The 23,687-nt window shown below is 37.7% G+C and overlaps 1 protein-coding gene across 1 annotated transcript in view; it reads left to right on the top strand.

Annotated features, from left to right (window-relative positions):
- LOC144192103 (PDZ domain-containing RING finger protein 4) overlaps positions 1 to 23,484 on the top strand; it is a 46,431-nt gene extending 22,947 nt beyond the window's left edge. The window contains exons 2-8 of the mRNA XM_077711147.1: positions 8,971 to 9,224; positions 11,964 to 12,066; positions 15,806 to 15,904; positions 17,748 to 17,810; positions 19,020 to 19,121; positions 20,566 to 20,694; positions 21,732 to 23,484. Of these exons, the coding sequence (XP_077567273.1) occupies positions 8,971 to 9,224; positions 11,964 to 12,066; positions 15,806 to 15,904; positions 17,748 to 17,810; positions 19,020 to 19,121; positions 20,566 to 20,694; positions 21,732 to 23,129 (2,148 nt within the window). The 3' untranslated portion in view covers positions 23,130 to 23,484. The remainder of the gene's footprint in view (positions 1 to 8,970; positions 9,225 to 11,963; positions 12,067 to 15,805; positions 15,905 to 17,747; positions 17,811 to 19,019; positions 19,122 to 20,565; positions 20,695 to 21,731) is intronic.
- The last annotated feature ends 203 nt before the right edge of the window (positions 23,485 to 23,687 follow it).

A 23,687-nucleotide genomic window follows, 5' to 3' on the forward strand; every position in this document is an offset into this window, starting at 1 on the left:
TAAATGTGTTACTTTGAAGGAAAATCTGAAGAAAAATTGCCTTAAAATCGTTAAATTTGACAATTTCCCTCGTATAAGCCGCCCCCTGATCCACAACGTTCACCTCCATATTTATCATTTTAATAGGAAGTACAAATGTGTTACTTTGAAGGGAAAATCTGACGAAAAATTACCTTAAAAATTGCCTTAAAATCTTTGAATTTTACAATTTCCCTCGTATAAGCCGCCCTCTGATTCCCAATTTTCACTTCCATATTCATAGTTTTAATATGAAGTACAAATGTGTTACTTTGAACGCAAAATCTTAAGAAAATTCGTTTTTCTTAAGATTCTGTATGAATCAAAAACATCGTCTGATATAGCCTGTACGTAGACAATTTCAAAAAGGAAGTCATGTGAGCAGTACAACCAGGAAGTGTGTCCATAGCGGTCTAGTTTGTCATCCCTAGGTAAGATGGCGACACCCTGAGTGAGTTTTTTCACGTTTTATACCAGACACGTCTCATCTTTTTACTTAAATTTCATTAATTAACATCAAAATAAATGTTTTTAAGCATTTTACCTGTTAACATTTTCTCAATTTTGAACTAAATGCATATCAAGTCCTAATTTATGCGCATATAAGCCGTACCCTCAATTCAGTCATCATTTTTTTGCGACCAATACACCATAAATGCACAAAAATACAGTAAAACCTTTTTCAAAACTTAAATTATTCAACTCGAACTGAAAAACCTAGCTAAACACTCACAATCAAACCCTAAAAAATCCGACCAATCGGTACCATCTTCACACAAAAAAAATCAACAAACCACTCTGCACATTCCGTACAAAAAAATAAACATCCATTTTTTTTTTTTACAACAGCCGTCCTTGCACCGAGCGATTGGGTAGTAAAAAAGCAACATAGCGTGTTGGCGGCTAGCTAAAGGTACTTCGCTTTTAAAGGGGCGGCGCGCTCCATACACGAGATTGGTGTTCCGGGAAGAAAATTGGCGGAATTCATCAAATCCGCTGGTGTAAAACGGCGGCGGCGGCGGCGGCGGCCCTTAAATGTGAAAATAACCCGGGCGCCCTGTGGGAGCGTGTTTTATGTGGTTGGAGGGGTTCAAGTGGGGCCCATATATTGCCTGGTGTAGAGACGTGGCGGGGGTTTGTCAGCGTGTTGCCTCGCACTCTCCCCCTCGCTTTGGCGTCGCCGTAACGTTTCTCCGACAGTAACGCTGACGCTGTAAGAGTGATTTATGCAGTCATAAGAGCGAGCGGCCCGTGCTTCATCCTGACACCTATTATTAAAATGAGACATTTCAGTGTGAAGAGGAAACAAAGCAAGGGAGGGTTGATGAGAGAGAGAGCAGGAAAGTGGTTTCTTTTCTTCAATGTTGACCTCCATTGGGGAGTCCTTATTCCAACGTATGTTGGTTAAAGCATGACAATATTAACAATGATGATGTTTTGACCCGGATTAGAGCCAAAATGGGTCCAAGGAAAACGGTTTCATCCAAGACAGAAATTGTCTTACAGTAAACACGATATGAAATGATCAAAAAACATATGAAATCCAAGAAAAATGTATACGTTGACAGGTATGATTTTACTTGTATAATAAAGATTAAAGCATTGTACGCCACCATAGGCAAACTACGGCCTGTGGGCCACATACGGGCCCTTTAGGCTATTTAATCCGGCCCGGCAACGTTGTCCAAATATAAATATATATTTTTCCCCAAGATGGCGCCATTTGACGTAAGCCATTGGCAGTAGCTGTGTCCACTTATTTGTTTTTCATGTTTTACAGCCCTTCTATCATATTTTAAATTACATTTTAATATTTCTTAATACATTCTTTTGGACTAGACTTTGTACTTTATACTTTTGACTTCACTTTGTGTTTTATACTTTTGACTTTACTTGGTACTTTATACTTTTGACTTTACTTTCTACTTTATACTTTTTACTTTACTTTCTACTTTATACTTTTTACTTGACTTTCTACTTTATACTTTTGACTTTACTTTCTACTTTCTACTTTTAACACTACCTTATACTTTTTACTTTACTTTGTACTTTATACTTTTTACTTTACCTTCTACTTTCTACTTTTGACTTGACTTTGTACTTTATACTTTTGACTCTAATGATGAGTGAAAAATATATTAACACTTAAGTCCTTTTTTCCGTTCATGTTTCATATGCACTCTTAACAGATGCACTTTTTTATATGTATCCTATCTTGTCCTCACCTGCCCATCCGTCACATCTTTTAAATCAATATGAATCATTTATCTTGTAACTACCCAAAAAACTAAAAATGAAAATTAAACCCACAGCTTCAGTCTTACATATTCCCCATTTTTTTACCTTGCTTACAACCCTCAAACTCCACTACAATTTGAACTAGTGGAAAGAACTTACTTCCATTTTTTTAATGAACCATCAATGTCACCTTCAAGTTCGGAATAGGAAATAGCTTTGGATTCTTTTGACAAGAATAGGCGGGCTTCTTCTTCTTCTTCAGGTGCTTGCGGGAAGTAAGACAGCACACAACTGTTCTTTTCCACTCTTTCTATCCTCCATTGTTGCTTCGTCTCAGCTGGGAAACGCAACAACAACAACGACAGACCAAATTGGAATGCTTATTTTGTTTCCCCTCTACCCGAGTCCCTAAAGTATTAGTCTTGTTTATTCTAGACTCCGCCTACGTGAGTGGCAGCGGGCCCACGTCGGAGACGGCTGGATATTCCCGAAAGCTTTCCCAAGAGCTTGGAAGCTCTCACCATGTGAATAAAAACCCACCGCTAGCTTTTGTACTACGTTATCTCTCTCCTCTCATTGGCTCTTATCTATACTGCCGCCATTTCCCAACTGAAATGCCACCAAATATTGAAACAAATGAAGCGGAGCTAAACAAAAACATCTGCACACGCTCTGTGGGGGGTCGATGCTAGGCTTTTAACGATACTACATTATTTGGTTGTGATGGGATGCTACTTAGAGTTTATTGCTGATTTTTCTTGTGGATGGTTTTATTGAATTAAACGGTCGGAATGGGGTAAATGATGGTGATTTAGAGAGGGGTAATTCTTTATTAAGATGTTTTTTTAAGGTAATTGAATGTGGTTGTTGGAAGAAATGATACGTTGGGAGAGATGTTTTTTGGTCAATTGTGCCTTGGGTGAAAAAGTATGAGTTTTGGCTGAAAATCTTAAAGCTATATCGCTTTTATTAGCAGTATGAAGTTGTTTTTGATTAAGTTTTATCATTTGGAATCAAATAATCCTTATAAACAATTCCAAAATCTTCCAAAATCTTCCAAAATCTTCCAAAATCTTCCAAAATCTTCCAAAATCTTCCAAAATCTTCCAAAATCTTCCAAAATCTTCCAAAATCTTCCAAAATCTTCCAAAATCTTCCAAAATCTTCCAAAATTGACCTAATGTCACCAAAAGTTGATGTTGACTGTGGTTGTTGAAACAAAAGTTACATTGGGAGAGATATTTTTTGGTCAATTATGCCTTGTGTGGAAAAGTTTTGAGTTTTGGCTGGAAATCTTGAAACTATATCGCTAATATTAGCAATATGAAGTTGTTTTTGATAAAGTGTGATCAATAGGAATCAAATAATCCCCAAAAACAATTCCAACATCTTCCAAAATCTTCCAAAATTGACCTAATGTCACCCAAAGTTGATGTTTACAGAACTTCTGGTTCACATAATGTAAAAATTTAACTTTTTTAATGACATATTGCTTATATTAACAATGTAAAGTAGTTTTCAACAAAGTTTTATCAACAGGAATTGGATAAACCCCAAAAAACGATTCCAAAATCTTCCAAAATTGACCTAATATCACCAAAAGTCGATTTCGATGGACCCCAAAATTCTTGCAGTTCAACTAATGTAAAAATGTAACGTTTTTAATCTCAAAATTTAATAACACATTGCTTATATTAACAATATAAAGTTGTTCTCAACAAAGTTTAATCAACAGGAATCAAAAATGGATTAAAAAATGACAATAATTGATTTAAAAGGCAAAAAAATCTGGAAATGTAATATCCATCTCTACTCTTCATTTGAATTTTCACCTAAAACACAAAATCGCCACTCATTATTGTCTTCCCGGGCCACAAAAAACGATCCGACGGACCAGATTTAGCCCCTGGACCTCAACTTTGCCACCTGCAATCTATGATTTAATGTTCATCCTATTCCAATTTTAATATCATACTCATTCAATTTTAATCTCACAACACTCAGACTTTTCTCTCTCGAAATATCATCATTTACGAATCCTTGTAAAACCTTACGGCACACCAGTTGGTTAGCAAACACGACCACTAGCCTGTAGCGTCATGGCGTCCCTGAACCATCTGTCTCCACTTCACCGAATGGTCCTTATTGGACTTTAATTTTCCTCATCTTCCTCTTAAAAAGGAGGAAGAACTGTGGCATATAATGGCCGCTAGTAAGGATGACCTTACATGTTAGACTTCCTCCATCTGTTAGCGTTCACTTAGCACGCCGCGGGCCGCCACTCACCCAGCAGGTAGCGCTAGACCGAAGATATCTAAAGTCTATGCCAAGGTCAGGTTTTTTTGGGCTAAAAAGAACTTCAAGATGGCGTCTTTTCTACCCTGGTTTGGTTTGGGAGTGTGACGATGACCTTCCGGGATTGGTTCCAGTTGCTCCACCTTGAAAATAAAAACAATTAATTAGTATTCAAAGCTATAAAGTAATATAGGCAGTTAATTGGGTAGCGTTAAATGCTAATGGAGTCGCTAAAGGGCTACTGAGACCGTCAGTCACTTCTTGATGGCTGTGGCGGCGTGTTTTGATGAGGGAACGGCGCCCCCGGTGGACTCTTGACGTGGTTTGTCTTTGACATCTCAACCGGAGACATTTGATTGGCTCTGGCATGACGGTCTTCCCTCTGATTTGAGTTTGTTCTAGCACGATATGTTGTATTTGTGGCAAGTGTTCTGTATTGGTTATTCTATTTAAAGTTGTGGGGAGGCGGAGCCTATCCCTGATGACTAGATCCAATGTCTGGTTGCCAGTTATTTGCAAGGCAGATGCAAAGATAGACAAGTATTTGCTAAGAGATTCAATTGGTGGGATTTGAACACATGCTAGATACAAGAAAATTGGATTTGTGATCGGACGTTTGGTCTCCGGAGGTTTGGTCGCCGGACGTTTGGTCGCCGGTCAAATATACTTAGATATTAAACTATACTTAGATATTAAACTATACTTAGATATTAAACTATACTTAGATATTAAACTATACTTAGATATTAAACTATACTTAGATATTAAACTATACTTAGATATTAAACTATACTTAGATATTAAACTATACTTAGATATTAAACTATACTTAGATATTAAACTCTCTCTTAGATATTAAACTCTCTTTCTTAGATATCAAAGTTTACTGTTGAAATCAGCTCTCAGAATTATATTCATGTGTTTAATAACTAAGAGGGAGAGTTTTATATCTAAGTACTGTTTAATATTTAAGTACTGTTCAAAATAGTAGATATTTAGATATTAAACTCTCATGAATATAATTTTGAGAGCTGTTTCAACGTCCAAGCACCATCAGAATGATGTACCACTTGGGAAAACAACAATATATTATATATTATATTACGATTTTATATTATAATTATATTGCTTATTTCCTGTTGTGTTTTTTGAATTTCAACTCTGTGGTCCTTTAGTGACATTTTCCCGAAATATTTTACTGAAATTGATCTCTAAATCGTTTCTTAAGCAGAGTTTTATATAAGAAGAGTCCACAAATGATCAGAAAAGATCTAGAAGTACATGCTAACTACTCTCATTACATAATACAAATGTATCATGACATACCTTCACATTATGAATGAAATAAAATACTTCATAGGTATGTTACCCCAAAAAAACCTAGTTATTCTTCCCTCTGTTTCCAGACAAAAGTTTATCCTCATCTTGCTTCATCATTGCAAATCTTTACGTCATAAAACATGTTTTCCGTGCACTGAACACTAACTCGTTCTTTAAAAAATCTCAGTATACTGAAGACTTTTAGCGTCTAGCCACGTCCCGCTAAGAAAAAAGCTCATAACAATCCGCTAGAAACGTTGAGAAATGGAAGCATTAAAAGCCCAAACTGCAGAAATAAGTCAACCAAAAAGATAAACACCCTCACAAAAGAGCTTTAGGTGGCGCAACACTTGCCAAAATCACACTTTATACGAGCTTTTGTTTGTAGACGAGGGATTTTCTCTCCTAAGATAAAGTTACTTTCCCTGCGATTACCTTAGCGTAGCTTTCGCTAGCTGCCTGAATATCCTCATGTAAACATCCGTTAGCTTCCCGTGTAGCCAAATGACTTCTCATGAATAATGTCTTGATTCCGGACCAATTGGATAAGTTGACCCCATATGCGGAATACTTTTTATGCCATTTAAGCGTCGGTACTCCATCAACTCAACAGCTGGTTTATTACCCGAGATTATGACTCCGGGAAGGCAGGAGATATGTTGACGAGGTAGTAAACCAAAACGGGGATGAGAGCTAGCATGACTAGCATAATCCTGCATGTCATTCATTGACTTTGTTCAAAAGAAAGGCAAGTAGTGCCGTATTTTCACGACTATAAGGCGCATCGTGTTATAAGGCGCACCCTCAATGAATGGCATTTGTTCTATATATATAAGGCGCACTGTATTATAAGGCGCACTGTCTATTTTGGAGAAAATGTAAGACTTTTAAGTGCGCCTTATATAAGCCGTATCTTGCATAAAACGTGAAAAATTTACTTAATTGTGCCTATCATTTTCCACTCAGGGCGCCGCCATCTTCCCTAGGGATGAAAAACTAGACAGCTAAGTACATGCTTCCTGGTTGTACTCGTCACATGACTTCCTTTTTGAATTTGTCTACTCCACCCTTTCATAATGTGCATTCCAGTTATTAATTTATTCAGTATCTCAGAAATACCATGTATGGTGAATTTAAAAAATATATATATTTTCCCTTCAAAGTAAGACATTTGTACTCTCTATTAAAACCATGAATATGGGGATGAAAATTTTGAATCAGGGGGCGACTCATACGCGAGAAATTGTAAAATTCAACCATTTTAAGGCAATTTTTCTTCTGTTTTACCTTCAAAATAACACATTTGTACTCCCTATTAAAATCATGAATGTGGTGGTGAAAATTGTCAATCAGGGGGCGGCTTATACGTGAAAAATTGTCAAATTCAACGATTTTTAAGGCAATTTTTCTTCAGATTTTCCCTTCAAAGTAACACATTTGTACTCCCTATTAAAACCATGAACATGCTGGTGAAAATTTTGAATCAGAGGGCGGCTTATACTCGAGAAATTGTCAAATTCAACGATTTAAAACAATTTTAAGGGTGCGCCTTATACGCAGATGCGACTTATATGCGAGAATATACTATAAATAGAAGAAAATTATAGATTTTCCGCCTCATGTAGTTACTTAAGGCCTCTTTTGTTCATGTTTTGATCCGAAATTATTCTCCCGTTTAGCTAGCTAGCTTGATTTAAAAAGAAAATGTAGCGGCTGACATCAGGTTTTTTTTGGATGTCGGCTAGCTAGGAGCTGAAATGGGGCTCTCGTGGGGGGGGGGGGGGGGGGGAGCTGAGCAACGGGATCATTTTTCTGCACAACTGTCATCCGCCATAGGCTGGCTCGTTTGTCTTCTCCTTTGTTGCCCCCCAGAAAAATCCCGGATTAGTCTGAAAGCCAGAAAGAGGGGGATGTGGACCGTATCGGCTAATTACGCTTTGCTTAAAAAGGACGACATGTTGCATTCTTAATAAATGCTGAGTGGCACAATGCTAACGCTATTTTCTGAAGTGGGTGACCCATTTTACCTACTGTTCAGGTGATTAATGCGGTATGGTTGCAAAACAAAGGTCAGGGCCGGCCGGAGCACCCGTGTGGAGGGAGTTGTTGCATGTGCGTTGCCCCCTGGGGGTTGTTTCGGGGCATTGCGTGCTAAATATGCAGATAGGTGGTCATTATTCTTGTAGGGAGATGTTGGTTTTGACAGGGTTTTATTAGATAGTGTATTGAAAGGTGTGTGGATGTTGAGGTTAGGGTTTTTTGGATCTGGATTTGATCGGGAATAGTTGCAAATTTTTTCAAACTTTGGAGTATTTGATTAAAGTACCACTGTTTTGAATTGAATTGAATGGTTTTGTTGACAGTAATGCCTCGAATTTTGCGGCTTTAAATATCGTGGCTTAACGAAATCGCAGATTTTTTTGTCTGGAAATGTTATAATAGTTGCAAATATTTTCAAACTTAGGAGTATTTGATCAAAGTACCACTTGGTGAGCTGTTGTCATCTGTTTTGAATTGAATGTGTTTATTGTCATTATAAAAGTACAGTAATCCCTCAAATTTTGTGGTTTCTACTATCGCGGTTTCACGACATCGCTGATTTTTTTTTAATGAAAATGTCATAATAGTTGCGAATCTTTTCAAAATTTGAAGTATTTGATTAAAGTACCACTTGATGAGCTGTTGTCATCGGTTTTGAATTGAATTGAATGTGTTTGTTGTCATTATAAAAGTACAGTAATCCTCCGAATTTTGTGGTTTCTACTATCACGGCTTCATGACATCGTGGCTTTTTTTTCTGGAAATGCCATAATAGTTGCGAACATTTGGAGTATTTGATCAAAGTACCACTTGGTGAGCTGTTATCATCTGTTTTGATTTGAATGTTTTTATTGTCCTTTTAGAAGTACAGTAATCCCTCAAATTTTGTGGCTTCAACTATCGTGGCTTCATGACATCGCAGAGTTTTTTGTTTTAATGGAAATGTCATAATAGTTTTTTTTAATCCGGATTTAATCGGGAAAAGTCAGTATAGTTGTGAATCTTTCATTATACATTGTCATACATTTTTGACGTATTTGTCTCTGTTTTATTTTTTAGGTTGGTGGCAAAGAGCTGTCCAAGTCCAGCCATGAGGAGACGCTGGAGAGTTTCCTCCCCGCCATGGACCCCGTGGTGGTTCAAGTCATCCGGCGGACCCCCAGCGTCCGACCCCGCGGCCCAGCTCGGGAATTGCATTTGGTGGACGTGTGCACTCAAACCGACATCACCTTCGAACACATTGTGGCGTTGGCCAAACTGCGGCCCACCACGCCACCCGTACCCGACGTCTGCCCCTTCTTACTCAGCGACAGGTGGGTGGCTTTGATGTTAGTGCTTCGTACCAATGACTTGAAATACCACATGGGATGATTTAAAAAATATATATTTTCTCTTCAAAGTAAGACATTTGTACTCCCTAATAAAACCATGAATATGGAGGTGAAAATTTTCAATCAGGGGGCGGCTAATACGAGGGAAATTGTCAAATTCAACCATTTTAAGGCAATTTTTCTTGAGATTTTCCCTTCAAAGTAAGACATTTGTACTCCCTATTAAAACCAGGAATATTTTGGATCAGAGGGCGGCTTATACAAGGGAAATTGTCAAATTAAACGATTTTAAGGCAATTTTTCTTCAGATTTTCCCCTTCAAAGTAACACATTTGTACTCCCTATTAAAACCATAAATATGAAGGTGAAAATTGTGAATCAGGGGGCGGCTTATACGAGGGAAATTGTCAAATTCGACCATTTTTAGGGCGATTTTAAGAGTACAGCTTATACGCAGAGAAAATATGGTATTTATCGATTTGTTTATAGTTGTTATTTTATTGTTGACTAATTTATTATCTAATAGAGATGTATTGATTATTTATTTACTAGTTATTATTATTTGCGGATTATTTATATTTGTCTGTTTGTTGTTAATATTGTGCCCCTTGTGGTGAGGCTTTGAATTTCATCATACTTGTATATTGACATTAAATGCATTCAATACGCGAATAAGAGCCGGCACCCCCGTTCCCGTGGGACTTATTTGGCAGTTATGGACTGGATGAAAGTTTACTAGGCGATTAAAGCAAATCAGGCCGTTAACAAACCAAATATCGGGCAAAAGTGTGCGATGCGTTTAAGGCAAGCAAGTGGCTGGAGGCCCAGATGTAATCAATGCGCCCCATAAAGTTCTCATTTTCCTCCTTGTCATGGCCACCATCGGGTGCACTATTGAATACGGCGCAGATTTCATAGAGATGACAAATGTTTTGTCACGCGTGATTATGTTCTTCGCACCTCCTGCCAGGTTTACTTATGTTTGTCACGGGGAGGCTTTGGGACAAATCCTCGCCCGGATTTCATGTCATCTCAAGACATTTGCTGAACCAGTCGCTCACTAAAACCCTGCGTGTAGCGTAGACATAGATAGACATAGATAGACATAGACATATAGATAGCTAGACATAGATAGACATATACATAGATAGACAAAGACATAGACATAGTTGACATAGACATAGTTGACATAGACATAGTTGACATAGACATAGTTGACATAGACATAGTTGACATAGACATAGTTGACATAGTCATAGACATAGACATAGTTGACATAGACATTGATATAGATAGACATAGACATACATAGACATAGGCATACATATACATAGACATATACATAGACATATACATAGACATATACATAGACATACATAGACATACATAGACATACATTGACATACATTGACATACATAGACATAAATAGACATACATAGACAAACATAGACATACACAGACATACATAGACATACATAGACATACATGGACATACACACACATAGACATACATATACATATACATACATAGACATATACATACATAGACATATACATACATAGACATACATAGACATAGACATACATAGACATAGACATACATAGACATAGACATACATAGACATATACATACATAGACATACATAGACATAGACATACATAGACATAGACATACATAGACATATACATACATAGACATACATAGACATAGACATACATAGACATAGACATACATAGACATAGACATACATAGATATAGACATACATAGATATAGACATATATAGATATAGACATATATAGACATACATAGACAGACATAGATAGACAAAGATATACATAGACATAGATATACATAGATAGACAAAGATATACATAGATAGACAAAGATAGACAAAGATAGACAAAGATAGACAAAGATAGACAAAGATAGACAAAGATAGACAAAGATAGACAAAGATAGACAAAGATAGACAAATATAGACAAAGATAGACAAAGATAGACAAAGATAGACAAAGATAGACAAAGATAGACAAAGATAGACAAAGATAGACAAAGATAGACATAGATAGACATAGATAGACATAGATAGACATAGAAAGACATAGACAGACATAGACAGACATAGACAGACATAGTTGACATAAACAGTTGACATAAACAGTTGACATAGACATAGGTGACATAGACATAGGTAGACATAAACATTTTCATATTCTCGATGTAGTATTCATTCATCCATTTTCCTCAACCGCTTCAGAGTAACAGGGGTGCTGGAGCCTATCCCATCCCACTACGGGCACAAGGTGGGGGAGGGACACCCTGAATTGGTGACAACCAATCAACTTGCCCAATTTATAAAAACCTTTCAGAGTCTTTCTGTGTCCCATTTTCCATCCCGCGTGTTTAAAAGTTTTGATTTCTTGTGCAGTCCTCCACGTTATTTGACGGAATGATAATTGGCTGCTGCCACACACCGAGTGCGTCAGAATGGGCGGGGCTTTGGCAGCCCGTCACTCAAGAATGACGGGCAATTGGAGGGAATGAGTGCTTATTAGCAACCGGCGACTTTTCTTTTCTGGCGGCTGCAGTCAAAGGCCACCACCACCATGGCGTCTTTATTCGCCATTTTGCGGCGGCGTAAAAAACCTGTCACTCAACTTTGGTAAAAGACGCAACTTATGTCCCGCCCCCTTTGTGTTTCCATCCCACCCCTGACAGCTGTCACTCGCTTCACACGGTGGAGCAGGATTTCTACGAAGGAACCGACTACCTCTCGCCACTTCCGGCAGATGCCGATAGGACGGAAGATTTGGAATATGAGGTAAAAAAAAAAATACATTTTTGCTAATTATTATGAGCAAAAATTTGCATTTCAAATGCCAGCCTGGAGGCCAAGTGGTTATTGCGTCAGCCTCACAGTATGAGGCTCCTGGGTTCAAATACAGGTCAGTTTATCTGTGTGGAGTTTGCATGTTTTGCCCAGGCCGGTGTGGGTTTTATTCGGGTATTCCGGTTGGCTCCCATATTCCCCCAAAAATGTATGCTAGGCTATTTTAGCATTCTAAATTGCTAGTAGGTATGAGTGTGAGTGTGAATGGTTGCGAGTGTCCGTGACTGATATCAGATGGGGTAGGCTCCGGCACCCTTCAAAAGCCTAGTGAGGATTATGAGGTTCAGAAAATGAAAAAAAATGGATTCACTAGTTTGTCTTTAATTGGTGATGATAGAAATAGAGCACATGAAGGAAAAGTAGCATTTTTATTAGATTAGATTAATTTAGATTAGATTCGATTAGATTAGATAACTTTCATTGTCAGGGTGAGAATAAAGACACAGAAAAATACATTTCAGACATAAATAAATAAGTAATTAATAAGTTAATAAATACATACATATATAAATAAATTAATTAATAAATATATAAATAAGTGTTGTTGAAATATGTTATCTTAGTTGTTCCCTATTAGGTAATATGAATATTGATATATATGATATTGTTCAAATTTGGCTAAGATTCTCTTTAAAAATCTCAATAATTTGTCAAAATTCAGGCCTTTGTTTCATAATTCATTTAATATTAAATTAATTTATTTTTAATATTTATTTAGAGAATTGGTCAAAATTCAGGCCTTTGTTTCATAATTCATTTAATATTGCATTAATTTATTTTTAATATTTATTTAGAGAATTGGTCAAAATTCAAGCCTTTGTTTCATAATTCATTTAATATTGCATTAATTTATTTTTAATATTTATTTAGAGAATTGGTTGTTCCATTAAAAATGGCAATTTTAAATATATTATTTATCTTTAGGTGAATTAGATTGCTGAAAATATTTTACCCAGTGTTAAATTAGTTTTTGTTTAAAGATATTTAAAAAATACATATATATAAATATACATATATACATATAACTCTCTAATTTAATTTCCACTTTCACATGATCAGCGTTAGCTGTCAATCATTTTCATTGATATTGTCGACAACAATCGTTCAACAATAAGAAAACTATTATCATTTCCCAAATTTGAGTGGGAATATTCCAAAAACTTTATTATCGCGCAACAAGTTCGCTAATAAATGATAAAGCGTAAAACAAATAGCTCTCTGAGTCACTCACTTATTTACTCCTGTTCAAATTGCAAAGTGATCACAGACTGCTGTTAGTAATTAATCACCGAGTGGCAATAAACTACAGCAATAATTGATGGTTGTACCGCTTCATTTACGCTTGATGGAGTCTTCGCGTTAGCAAACAACTCGGGGAACGTTTTAGCGCATTAAATGGTGACTTCCAAAATATTTTTTGGGTCAAAACGGAGGAAAATGATCGTATTTTCACGACTATAAGGTGCACCGCATTATAAGGCGCACCCTCAATGAATGACATTTTTTTTTCCATATATAGGGCGCACTGTATTATAAGGTTTACTGTCTATTTTGGAGAAAATGTAAGACTTTTAAGTGCGCCTTATAGTGGTGAAAATACGGTAATTGCTATTGACTTTCCGGTATGAAGCACTCACTACTTTACAGTCACCTCTAGAGCCAGCCATTGTTGATGTTTTGGATCTTTTTTGGTATAAAATCTTGCATTGGGGGAGGAGCTATATGATGGGAGATTTTGTAAACTAAGATGGCATCTGCATATTTAACAGTATTGAGTATTCAGTTCAGGCGTTTGTGTTTTTTTTTAATATCCGACAGTGGTGGTTTTCTGTTTTTTTCCATATATAAGGCGCACTGGATTTTAAGGCGCAATGTCTATTTTGGAGAAAATTTAAGACTTTTAAGTGCACCTTATAGTCGTGAAAATACGTTACCAAATTAGTTTTTGTTGACAAACTTGCCACTCCATTTGTGGCAGTTTTTTCTTGCCAAAACTTCATGCAAATGTTGTCGTATCCTCAAGGGGGAGCCCAGGAATTCTTTCATACGCCGTGTATGGTACGTACTAGCTCACATTAGCATAATTCCATATTTTGGGGGATTGTGGGAGTCTATATTTGGCCCGACCCGGGGAAAACACTTGATCTCCCGTGAGGGTTTGATTCCCAACGCAAGGGAACGTGTGTGATGATCAAAAGGCTGCCGATTGCTTGGGTTTGTGGTGTCTTCAAAGTTTTTCTGGGATTTCTCGTGTTTGAACTGCAGGATTGAAATCCAGCTATTTTATTCCATTTCTATTGCGGCAGCAAAAAGACACTGAGTCACTGAAGTAGTCCAATTCCCATGAAGTTCTTGGCCTACCACCCCGGGGGAGTCCACTTTTGTCGTTATTTATTATAGTAGGAATAGTCATTATTTATGACCTGTTTATTTAGGTCTAAAATGTCTTTTTCTGTGTCTGTATTCTCACCCTTTTGCTACGGTGACAGGGAAATTTCCCAAATATGGAATGAATCAAGTTATTCTAGTCTAATATAGACCAATCTAACTTCTCCTAATCCTAATCCTAATCTAATTTTATTTTAATTTTATTCTAATATTATTCTAATCTTATTCTAATTTTATTCTAATCTAATTTTATTCTAATCCTATTCTAATTTTATTCTAATCTTATTCTAATCTAATCTTATTCTAGTTTTATTCTAATCTAATTTGATTCTTATCTTATTTTAATCTAATTTTACTTTAATCTCAGAATATTCTAATCTAATTTTATTCCTATCCAATTTTATTCTAATATAATCTTAATGTAATTTTATTCTAATCTAATTTTATGCTAATGTAATTTTAATCTAATCTAATCTAATCTTAATCTAATTTTATTCTAATCTAATTTTATTCTAATCTAATTTCATTCTAATCTAATTTCATTCTAATCTAATTTTATTCTAATATATTGTTATTCTAATCTAATTTTATTCTAATCTAATTTTATTCTAATATATTTTTATTCTAATCTAATTTTATTCTAATCTAATCTTATTCTAGTTTTATTCTAATCTAATTTTATTCTAAATTTATGATAATCTAATTTTATTCTAAATTTATGCTAATCTAATTTTATTCTGATATAATCTTATTCTAATCTATTTTTATTCTAATCTAATCTTATTCTAACTTTATTCTAATCTAATTTTATTCTACTCTAATCTTAATATAATTGTATTCTAAACTAATTTTATTCTAATCTAATCTTATTCTAGTTTTATTCTAATCTAATTTTATTCTAAATTTATGCTAATCTAATTTTATTCTGATATAATTTTATTCTAATCTATTTTAATTCTAATCTAACTTCATTCTAATCTAATTTTATTCTAACTTTATTCTTACCTTAATCTAAGCTAATCTGATTCTAATTTTATTCTTACCTTAATCTAATCTAATCTAACACAAAAGATCTTTGACAACGCAACAAAAAAAACAGTTTGATACCTCGAGTTGAACGTTTTTAAACCATAGAAATGAATATTAAAGAAGTATTTGGAACAACTTTTACCTTAAAAAAAACTACTACGCAAACAATTTCTTTCATCTGAAAAACACTTCAGGCAACTTTAAAAAAATAAAATAAAATAAAATTCATTTATCCCCCCCTTTTGCTCTATAGGAAGTGGAATTATGCCGACTCAGCAGCCAAGAAAAACTGGGTTTGACTCTTTGCTACAGAACCGACGAAGAAGATGACGTCGCCATCTACGTCAGCGAGGTGAGTCACCGGCACCCCCACACCGAGAAAAACAACAACTTTAGATAAGTAGTGTCGTAAAAACATTTTTTAAAAATTATTATTTTAATAGAAAGAAGGTCATTTGGCTGTAATTCTGACTCGGCTAAATGATTCATTGGTTAACGAGTTATTCATCTAAAAAATGAACACCCCTAAAAAATAAAACACAGCTCATAGCAACTCAATAATTTAGGCTGTTCATATTTTTTTATTTTTTTTATTCCCGATTGGAGATTGTGAGCCGTTTAGAAAAAGAAAAGATCAAAGAGTGTTTTTAATGGCGCACTTTGGTGAGACTTTTATAACGTTTACCTTTTATCTTCTTTAATGTTCGTCTTTTTTGGAGAGTTAAGAGCAAATAAGGTTGTGTGACTCGTAACTTTTAGTTTTAAAAAAGCTTTCAGTCTAAAATTGACTAATTTGAAACTTTAGAAATGATATTAACATTTTTTTTCTAAAAAAAATCTCTTTCAACCTGCAGTAATCAATCAAATTACATTTTTTTTTAATTCTAGGGACATTGTCTTAATTTTCATGATTTTTAAAAAAAGTTAAACTTAAAAAATCGATCAAAATTATGGTTTTCATGACATTAAAACCTGCCAAAACTCTACATATTTCGTCTCTTTGTGTGATGTCACTTGTTTGCCAACCCTGAGGATAATGCAAGACAACAAAGGGGGCGGGGCTTGTGTATGTGGCCATTTTTTTTATTGTCTCAGACAACAAGGCGGCACTTTATCTTCATCAACGCTGCTATTCGGGGGGCAACACTCATTAAACGGGGAGGTGGCTCGAGACGGGACCGGTAGGGGGGCGGGGTGGGGGGCGGGGCTAAGACCTGAGCCAACAAAGGCAATTGAAGGTAGAGGTTGGATACGAAGATTTGGCGAAAACTACATCAATTATGATGTTGTCACCAAGAAAATTGGATTATTGTTCCAAGAAGGATTGGCTGGGAGGGGGAGGGGCTTTTCGGGGGAGGGGGGGGGGGGTTTACAGGTTTTAGTACCATTTTAAATGAAGAATAAAAACAGACATCTAAGAAAAAAGGCAATTTAAAACCAATTGAAAGTGCTGCCTAAGAAAAATGTGGGATATGTAGAGCAACACTTCTTGAGCTGTGGCACCTTTTTTGCTTTGAAAAAAATCTCAGTCTGAAAATGTTTTGATTTAAAACTGTTTCCTATATTATCAAGAGTTGTCAACAAAGTTTTATGAGCAGGAATCACATGAAACCACAAAATGATTCATAGTTTAATATCTAAGTACTGTAAACGCTCTGTCACCAAACGTCCGGCGACCAAACGTCCGGGCGACCAAACGCCCTGGCGACCAAACGTCCGGGCGACCAAATGTCCGGGCGACCAAACGTCCGGGCGACTAAACCTCCGGGCCACCAAACGTCCGGGTGACCAAATGTCTGGGCGAGCAAACGTCCGGGCGACCAAACGTCCGGTGATGTAAGATTAAGAGCCACAATAAATGTAATGGCAGGGTCTAAATTTCACATTAAAATGTGACAATATGTAAAAAGAGTTAAGAGCCTAAAAAATTAAATCTGACAAATTATCCATATAATTATTATTATTATTATTATTATTATAATTATTATTTGTTTCGAATGGGCCCAGATGAATTTGAGTGTTTTTTAAGAAAAGCATCAAAATAAGAGAAACTTTAAGCGCTAGTATATAAAAAATAGGATAAGAAGCTAATTTTGGTCGGGAACGGCATATGGCTCGAGAGCCACGTGTTCGTTACACTTGCATTAGCCTCCATTGCTACATGATATGCTAACGTTGTGGCGTCTTTTTTGCAGATCTGTCCCAACAGCATCGCCGCCAAAGATGGCCGCATTCGAGAGGGGGATCGCATATTGCAGGTAAGATACAAATTCATTTGTACACACTAACAATATTTAATGTTGACAATTTCCGTTGGCGCTTAATGCAAGGGTGTCGGACTCGGGTTGGTTGGCGCGCCTCGTTAACGTCAACTCGATTTTATGTGGGCCGGACCATTTTAGATATAATATTTTGGTTTTTATTTTTATAAATGGATTAAATGAACTGGATTAAAAGCCCTGAATATTAAGTTTTTTTATATTTCTAAAACAATGTTTATTTTGTTTTTTTAAAATATATCTTTAGATTTTACAAAATAATTTTTGAACTAAAAACACAGAAAAAAATTGACAAAAAATTACAATGATTGATTTAAAAGAGGGAAAATCTGGAAATTTAACAATTTAGATATAATATTTAGTTATTTTTTATAAATTAATTAAAAGAACTTGATTAAAATCCCTGAATATTCAGTTTTTTTATAGATCTAAAACAATGTTTGTTTTAGCTTTTTTTAAAAATATATTTTTAGATTTTACGAAATTATTCTTGACCTAAAAACACAAAAAAATATTAAAAAATGACAATAATTGATTTAAAAGTGGGAAAATCTGTAAATATAATATCCATCTCTACTCTTCATTTGAATTTGATCCTAAAACAGAAAGCCGCCATTAATTATTGACTTTCCCGGTCCGCACAAAATGATGCAGAGGGCCAAATTTGGCCCCCGGGCCGCCACTTTGACACCAGTGACTTAGCATCTACATCAGTGCAGCACTAGCTTTTAGCATTTGCATTAGCGTGACGATTCATTTTTGGTCGACGACTTAACAATTCCACTTTTTCATTATTTAACTGCTTTTTGTTTACAAAACAGACTCCTCCCCCAAAATGTCTTCTCGCATTTGTGTACATCGTCCGACCTCAAATCATGTCACAGTCTTTACATGAGTGATCTGATTCACAACAGTGGGGTCGTTGGGGGTTGTTTACACGTCTAGTAGCGGCGCCATTATCGGCCGTTGACGGCGCCATTAGTCAAGCGAGGCAAAAGATGGACGCTAGCTGTCAGCGGCCAGTTAATTGTAGGAACGCGGCGTCGGCCCGGCGGAACGCGGCGTCCCATTCATAATAACCGCCATTGTTGCACTGGCGGCTTTTTTATGGCGTATGCGCTGATGTCCTTTTGCGTGTCTAACTACTTTGCGCTACACGTGCTAATCCAGTTTGGGTGTCCTCTTCAGATTAATGGCCAGGACGTGCAGGACCGCGAGGAAGCCATGGCCGCCCTGTCCAACGAAGAATGTCGGAGTATTCTGTTGCTGGTCGCCAGGCCCGAAATGCAGGTCGGAATCGAACCTTATTTTATTTACAATGTACAAAAAAGTGACGATTCCAATTTATCAGTCTCTAATTGTTGTAAATTGTTGAACCATGGCGCCATCTAGTGGTTTTCTGACATTTTACTCATAGAATACAGCGACACCACCACTGAAAATTGATTGGACGTCCAGCATTTATTGAAAAAAGTTCAAATGAATTGAATAGTTAAAAAGATTCATACATAAACTTTGCTTTCTGCGGTAACAAATAAAAGTTAAATTTATACACTTAGAGAAGGTGAAGAAATTTAATTAATTAGTTTATTAGGATCTGACAGCTGTTATTGACCACCATAAAAAATTCAACTCTCTATATTGCACGGTTTGGACAAGCGTAGCGAGAGAATCTTAACATACAAACACACATCCATAAATCAGGCATTTAGAGAAATGCAATAACTCGTCTATTAGGATCTGACAGCTGTTTCTGACCACCATAAAAAAATTCAACTCTCTACATTGCACGGTTTGGACAAAGGTAGCGAGAAAATCTTAACATACACACTCACACACCCATAAATCAGGTTTTTTAAGGATTATAGATTAGAATTAGATGTAAAAATGTCACTACATAGTGCACACTAACAACAACAAACAGACAAATACATAATCAGTAAATTAGCAAACAAATAAGTAGTTTAAGCGAAATTAGCTTAGCATTGCGGCGTTGTTTAGTCCAAAGTCCAGGATGGTTTAGTTCCATGGTTTTGCAGACCTTTAGTGCCAAGTTGGAACTCTATGGACACAAAAAACACATAGATAATCAATAGATTGTCATGATAAATATTAATAGATAAACTATATAAAGTATATAAATATATTTGCGTTAAATGGCGCATATTTGAAAAAAAAAACAATGTTTTGTTGTTTACTTTTGAAAATGTACTTAATTCAAGTGCTGTATTGGAATTAAAAACTTTTGTATAGACATTTAATTCAATCTTTTATGTAGCACTGTAAAAAGTAGCTAGCATGCTAGCAAAAGACTGCTCTAGCACAAAAATCTATTATAAAAACACCATTTTTGTTTTTTTAACCCCCTTTTTTGCCTATTTTTCAAGCCAAGCCACCAGCAAAGACCTCCATGATGTCTTTTTTAATGTAGTGCCACTGTAATTGACTTCTAGCGTGACGCCATAAAAGCTAATCACATGCTAATGCGCAGCAGTTTCAGACCGCTGGACGGACGGAAGGACTGCAGTTAAGCCCTCTGCCTTTTGTAAATTAAAAAAAAAACATGGCCGTCATAAATTTGACAAGTCTTTGGACATGGATGATTAAAATCTAGCAGGAAAACTCCAGAGACGGACAAATGCTAGCTCGTAATGGCGGCTAATCTCGGCGGAATGGGCAAATTGTTTGTGTTTTTTGACATGGGTGTGTAAATAAGAATTTCCTGGGTCTACAGCTGGAGGAAGCCTGGCTGGATGACGAACACAGCGAGTTCCTGGAGCAGCTCAAGATGGAAATGCTGGAAGAACAACAGCGTGAGGAGATGGAATTGGCCGCCTTCCAGGAAGAGCAAGAGAGCGAACAGGTCGGTCCGTCATGGCCGCCCGGGTTGAACGCATGAATGAATGCTTTTGACTGTTTTCTTTTACGGTTTGGCATCAAATGTGACCTGGCGTTGAAACGTCTTGCAGCCAATGTGACTTCATGTTAAAACGCTTCAAATGTGACCTTGATTGACGTACTTTGGAGTTCGCCAAGTTCAAATGCACACTTGGCGGCCATAATATTAGGAACGCCCATTTAAAATCCTTATTTAGCCCTGGTGGGTGAGTTTTTAGTGCGTTGGATTGACGGTTTTCAGGTCCTAGGTTCGATCCCGGGTTGCTCCTCACTGTGTGGAGTTTGCATTTTCGCCCCAGGCTTTCGTGGGTTTTATTTGGGTACTCTGGTTTCCTCCCACATGCCAAAAACATGCATGCTAAGCTACCTAGGTCAACACGAAATGGTCCCTAGCCGTGATTGGTTGTTCTTAACAAAGTGTTTTAAAAGTATAGGGTGGAAGAGTGGTTGGGGCGCAGTTTTAGGGACGAGGGTTCGATCCCAAGTTGCTCATCACTCTGTGGAGTACTCTGGTTTCCTCCCACATCCTAAAAACATGCATGCTAGGCTAATTAGATGCTACATTGTCCCTAGCTAGGATTGGTTGTCCTTCACAGAGTGGTTGGTGTGCAGTTTTAGGGACGAGGGTTCGATCCTGGGTGGCTCCTCACTGTGTGGAGTTTGCATGTTCTTTTTGGGCTTGCGTGGGTTTTCTCCAGGTACTCCAGTTTCATCCCAAAAACATGCATGCTAGGCTAATTGTATACTAAATTGCCTCACCCTAGCTATGATTGCTTGTCCTTTGTCTCCTAGTGTCTTGCGATTGGCAGGCCACCGATTCAGACCCCCAAAAGTCGTGCCCAGATAGGCTCCATCACCCTCTTCCAACCTTAATGATAAGCGCTATAGAAATGTAATGAATGTTACAATGTCATCGAATAAACAAATTAAAGTCCCTGGAAAACGATGACAATGAGTCGAACATAAAGCGCTAGAAAGCTAACTATTTATTGTTATTTTCAGCGGGAAGACGACAACGTTGAGCCCACCTGCTCCACCCTCCCCCAACCTCCGCAACAAGGTTTCAACCCAAAAGACGTAGTAACAAATCCCGAACACAACGTCCTGGCGCAGATCCAAAGACGCCTTTCACAGTGCCTCAAAGACAAAGACGAGGACGACAACAAAGACCACCATGACTCCGCCACAGCATTAGCCGGCGACCGTTTCCAGCAACTCTTAGAACTCAAATGCCAGATCCGTAACAGCGGCGAGTACGACCTCTTCTACAGCCGGCGTAGCACCATCGAGTGTAGCGTTGGCGAACCCGGTGGCGTCCAGCACGAACTACGCCTCCTCAACGAAGAACTACGTAGCATCGAGTTGGAATGCCAAAACATCATGCAGGCGCACAAACTCCGGCACAACCAGGCTTCGTTAACCCCCCATCGGGGGGCGCCACCGTCTAAAGGCGAACCCATTGACGTCAACGGGAGACCCGAAAAGTCAGACAAGGACAGTTCCAGTGCCTACAACACAGCCGAGAGTTCCCGTAGTACCCCCTTAGCTATGGATCGCTCCCCTGAACACTCCCTCCAGAGGATGGTTAGCCTTACCAACCGGCGGAACCTCCGCGGCGGGCTAGCTGCCGGACCCTCGCTTAGCCCTAGTCCGGTCCTGGTGCCGGGTAAGAGTAGCAGCCCGGAACCTAGCGACCGATCCGAGTCGGATCAGATGCTTCGACCCGAAGACGGAAGACAAATGGCGAGGATTCCTTACTTCTCGCCGTCTCACGGTTCCCACCATCGTCCGGGTGAGCTACCGGCCCATGCTCGCCACTACCAGAGCTACATGCAGCTAATCCAACAACGCTCAGCTGTAGAGTTCGCCCAAAGCCAGCTAAGCCTTCTCAGCGTCTGTAACCAAGACCCTCCGGCGCCATCGCCATCCCTTCTTTTGGATCAACCCAAAATGGAGTGGAAGGTTAAAATCCGTGGCGATGGGACTCGTTACGTCACCAAACGTCCGGTACGAGATAAAATCCTAAGGGAACGAGCGTTGAAAATCAAGGAGGAACGTAGCGGCGGCATGACTACGGATGACGATGCTATGAGCGAGATGAAGATGGGTCGATACTGGAGTAAAGAGGAGAGGAAACGGCACCTCCTGCGTGCTAAGGAGCAACGGCAACGCCGTGAATTTATGCAGAGAAGTCGGTTGGAGAGTTTAAAGGAACATCCGCAGAGTAGCAGTGGCGGTGAAGTTAGCATCATCGAGCTAAGCCACAAGAAGATGATGAAGAAGCGGAATAAGAAGATTCTGGACAACTGGATGACCATTCAAGAACTGATGAGCCACGGGACCAAGGCCGCCGAGGGGGCGCAGGTACACAACGCCTTCTTGTCGGTCACCACCGTGTAGATAAACACTTTCTTACCCGTCGGGGGTACGAATCCCAATGGCCTCGTTGAATGTGGCATTTTTATGAGGACAAGAGGACTATTTTTCACGCTTTGTACACCCAGATAGCATTTTGTAAAGAGTTTATCCATGGCGGCATGGCATCGCATTGGACATTTTTTCTAGCGATTAATGATGCCGCTAACCGCGTTGGCTACGTCGGACGGCAAACTAGATTGTCGCGATTTCAGGGGTCACCAACTATTTCGTATCTATGAGGTAGCAGTCATAATATGAAGGGCTACTAGCTAAATTACGCATTTCTGAAATGCCAAATTGAATGGAATCATGGGAAATGTATACTTTTTGGTCATGAGTTCTTTGGGTTACGCAAAAAAATACTTTTCAGTCATGAGTTCTAAACGGTAATACGAAAAAAAAACCTTTTCGGTCATCAAGGATATTTATAAATAACAATCTAAATTAAGAAACTTGCAACAGTATTGATAAACCGTATTTTCACGACTATAAGGCGCACTTAAAAGTCTTAAATTTTCTCCAAAATAGACAGGGCGCCTT

Source organism: Stigmatopora nigra, unplaced genomic scaffold (assembly GCF_051989575.1).
Source record: "Stigmatopora nigra isolate UIUO_SnigA unplaced genomic scaffold, RoL_Snig_1.1 HiC_scaffold_25, whole genome shotgun sequence".
Lineage (NCBI taxonomy): Eukaryota > Metazoa > Chordata > Actinopteri > Syngnathiformes > Syngnathidae > Stigmatopora > Stigmatopora nigra.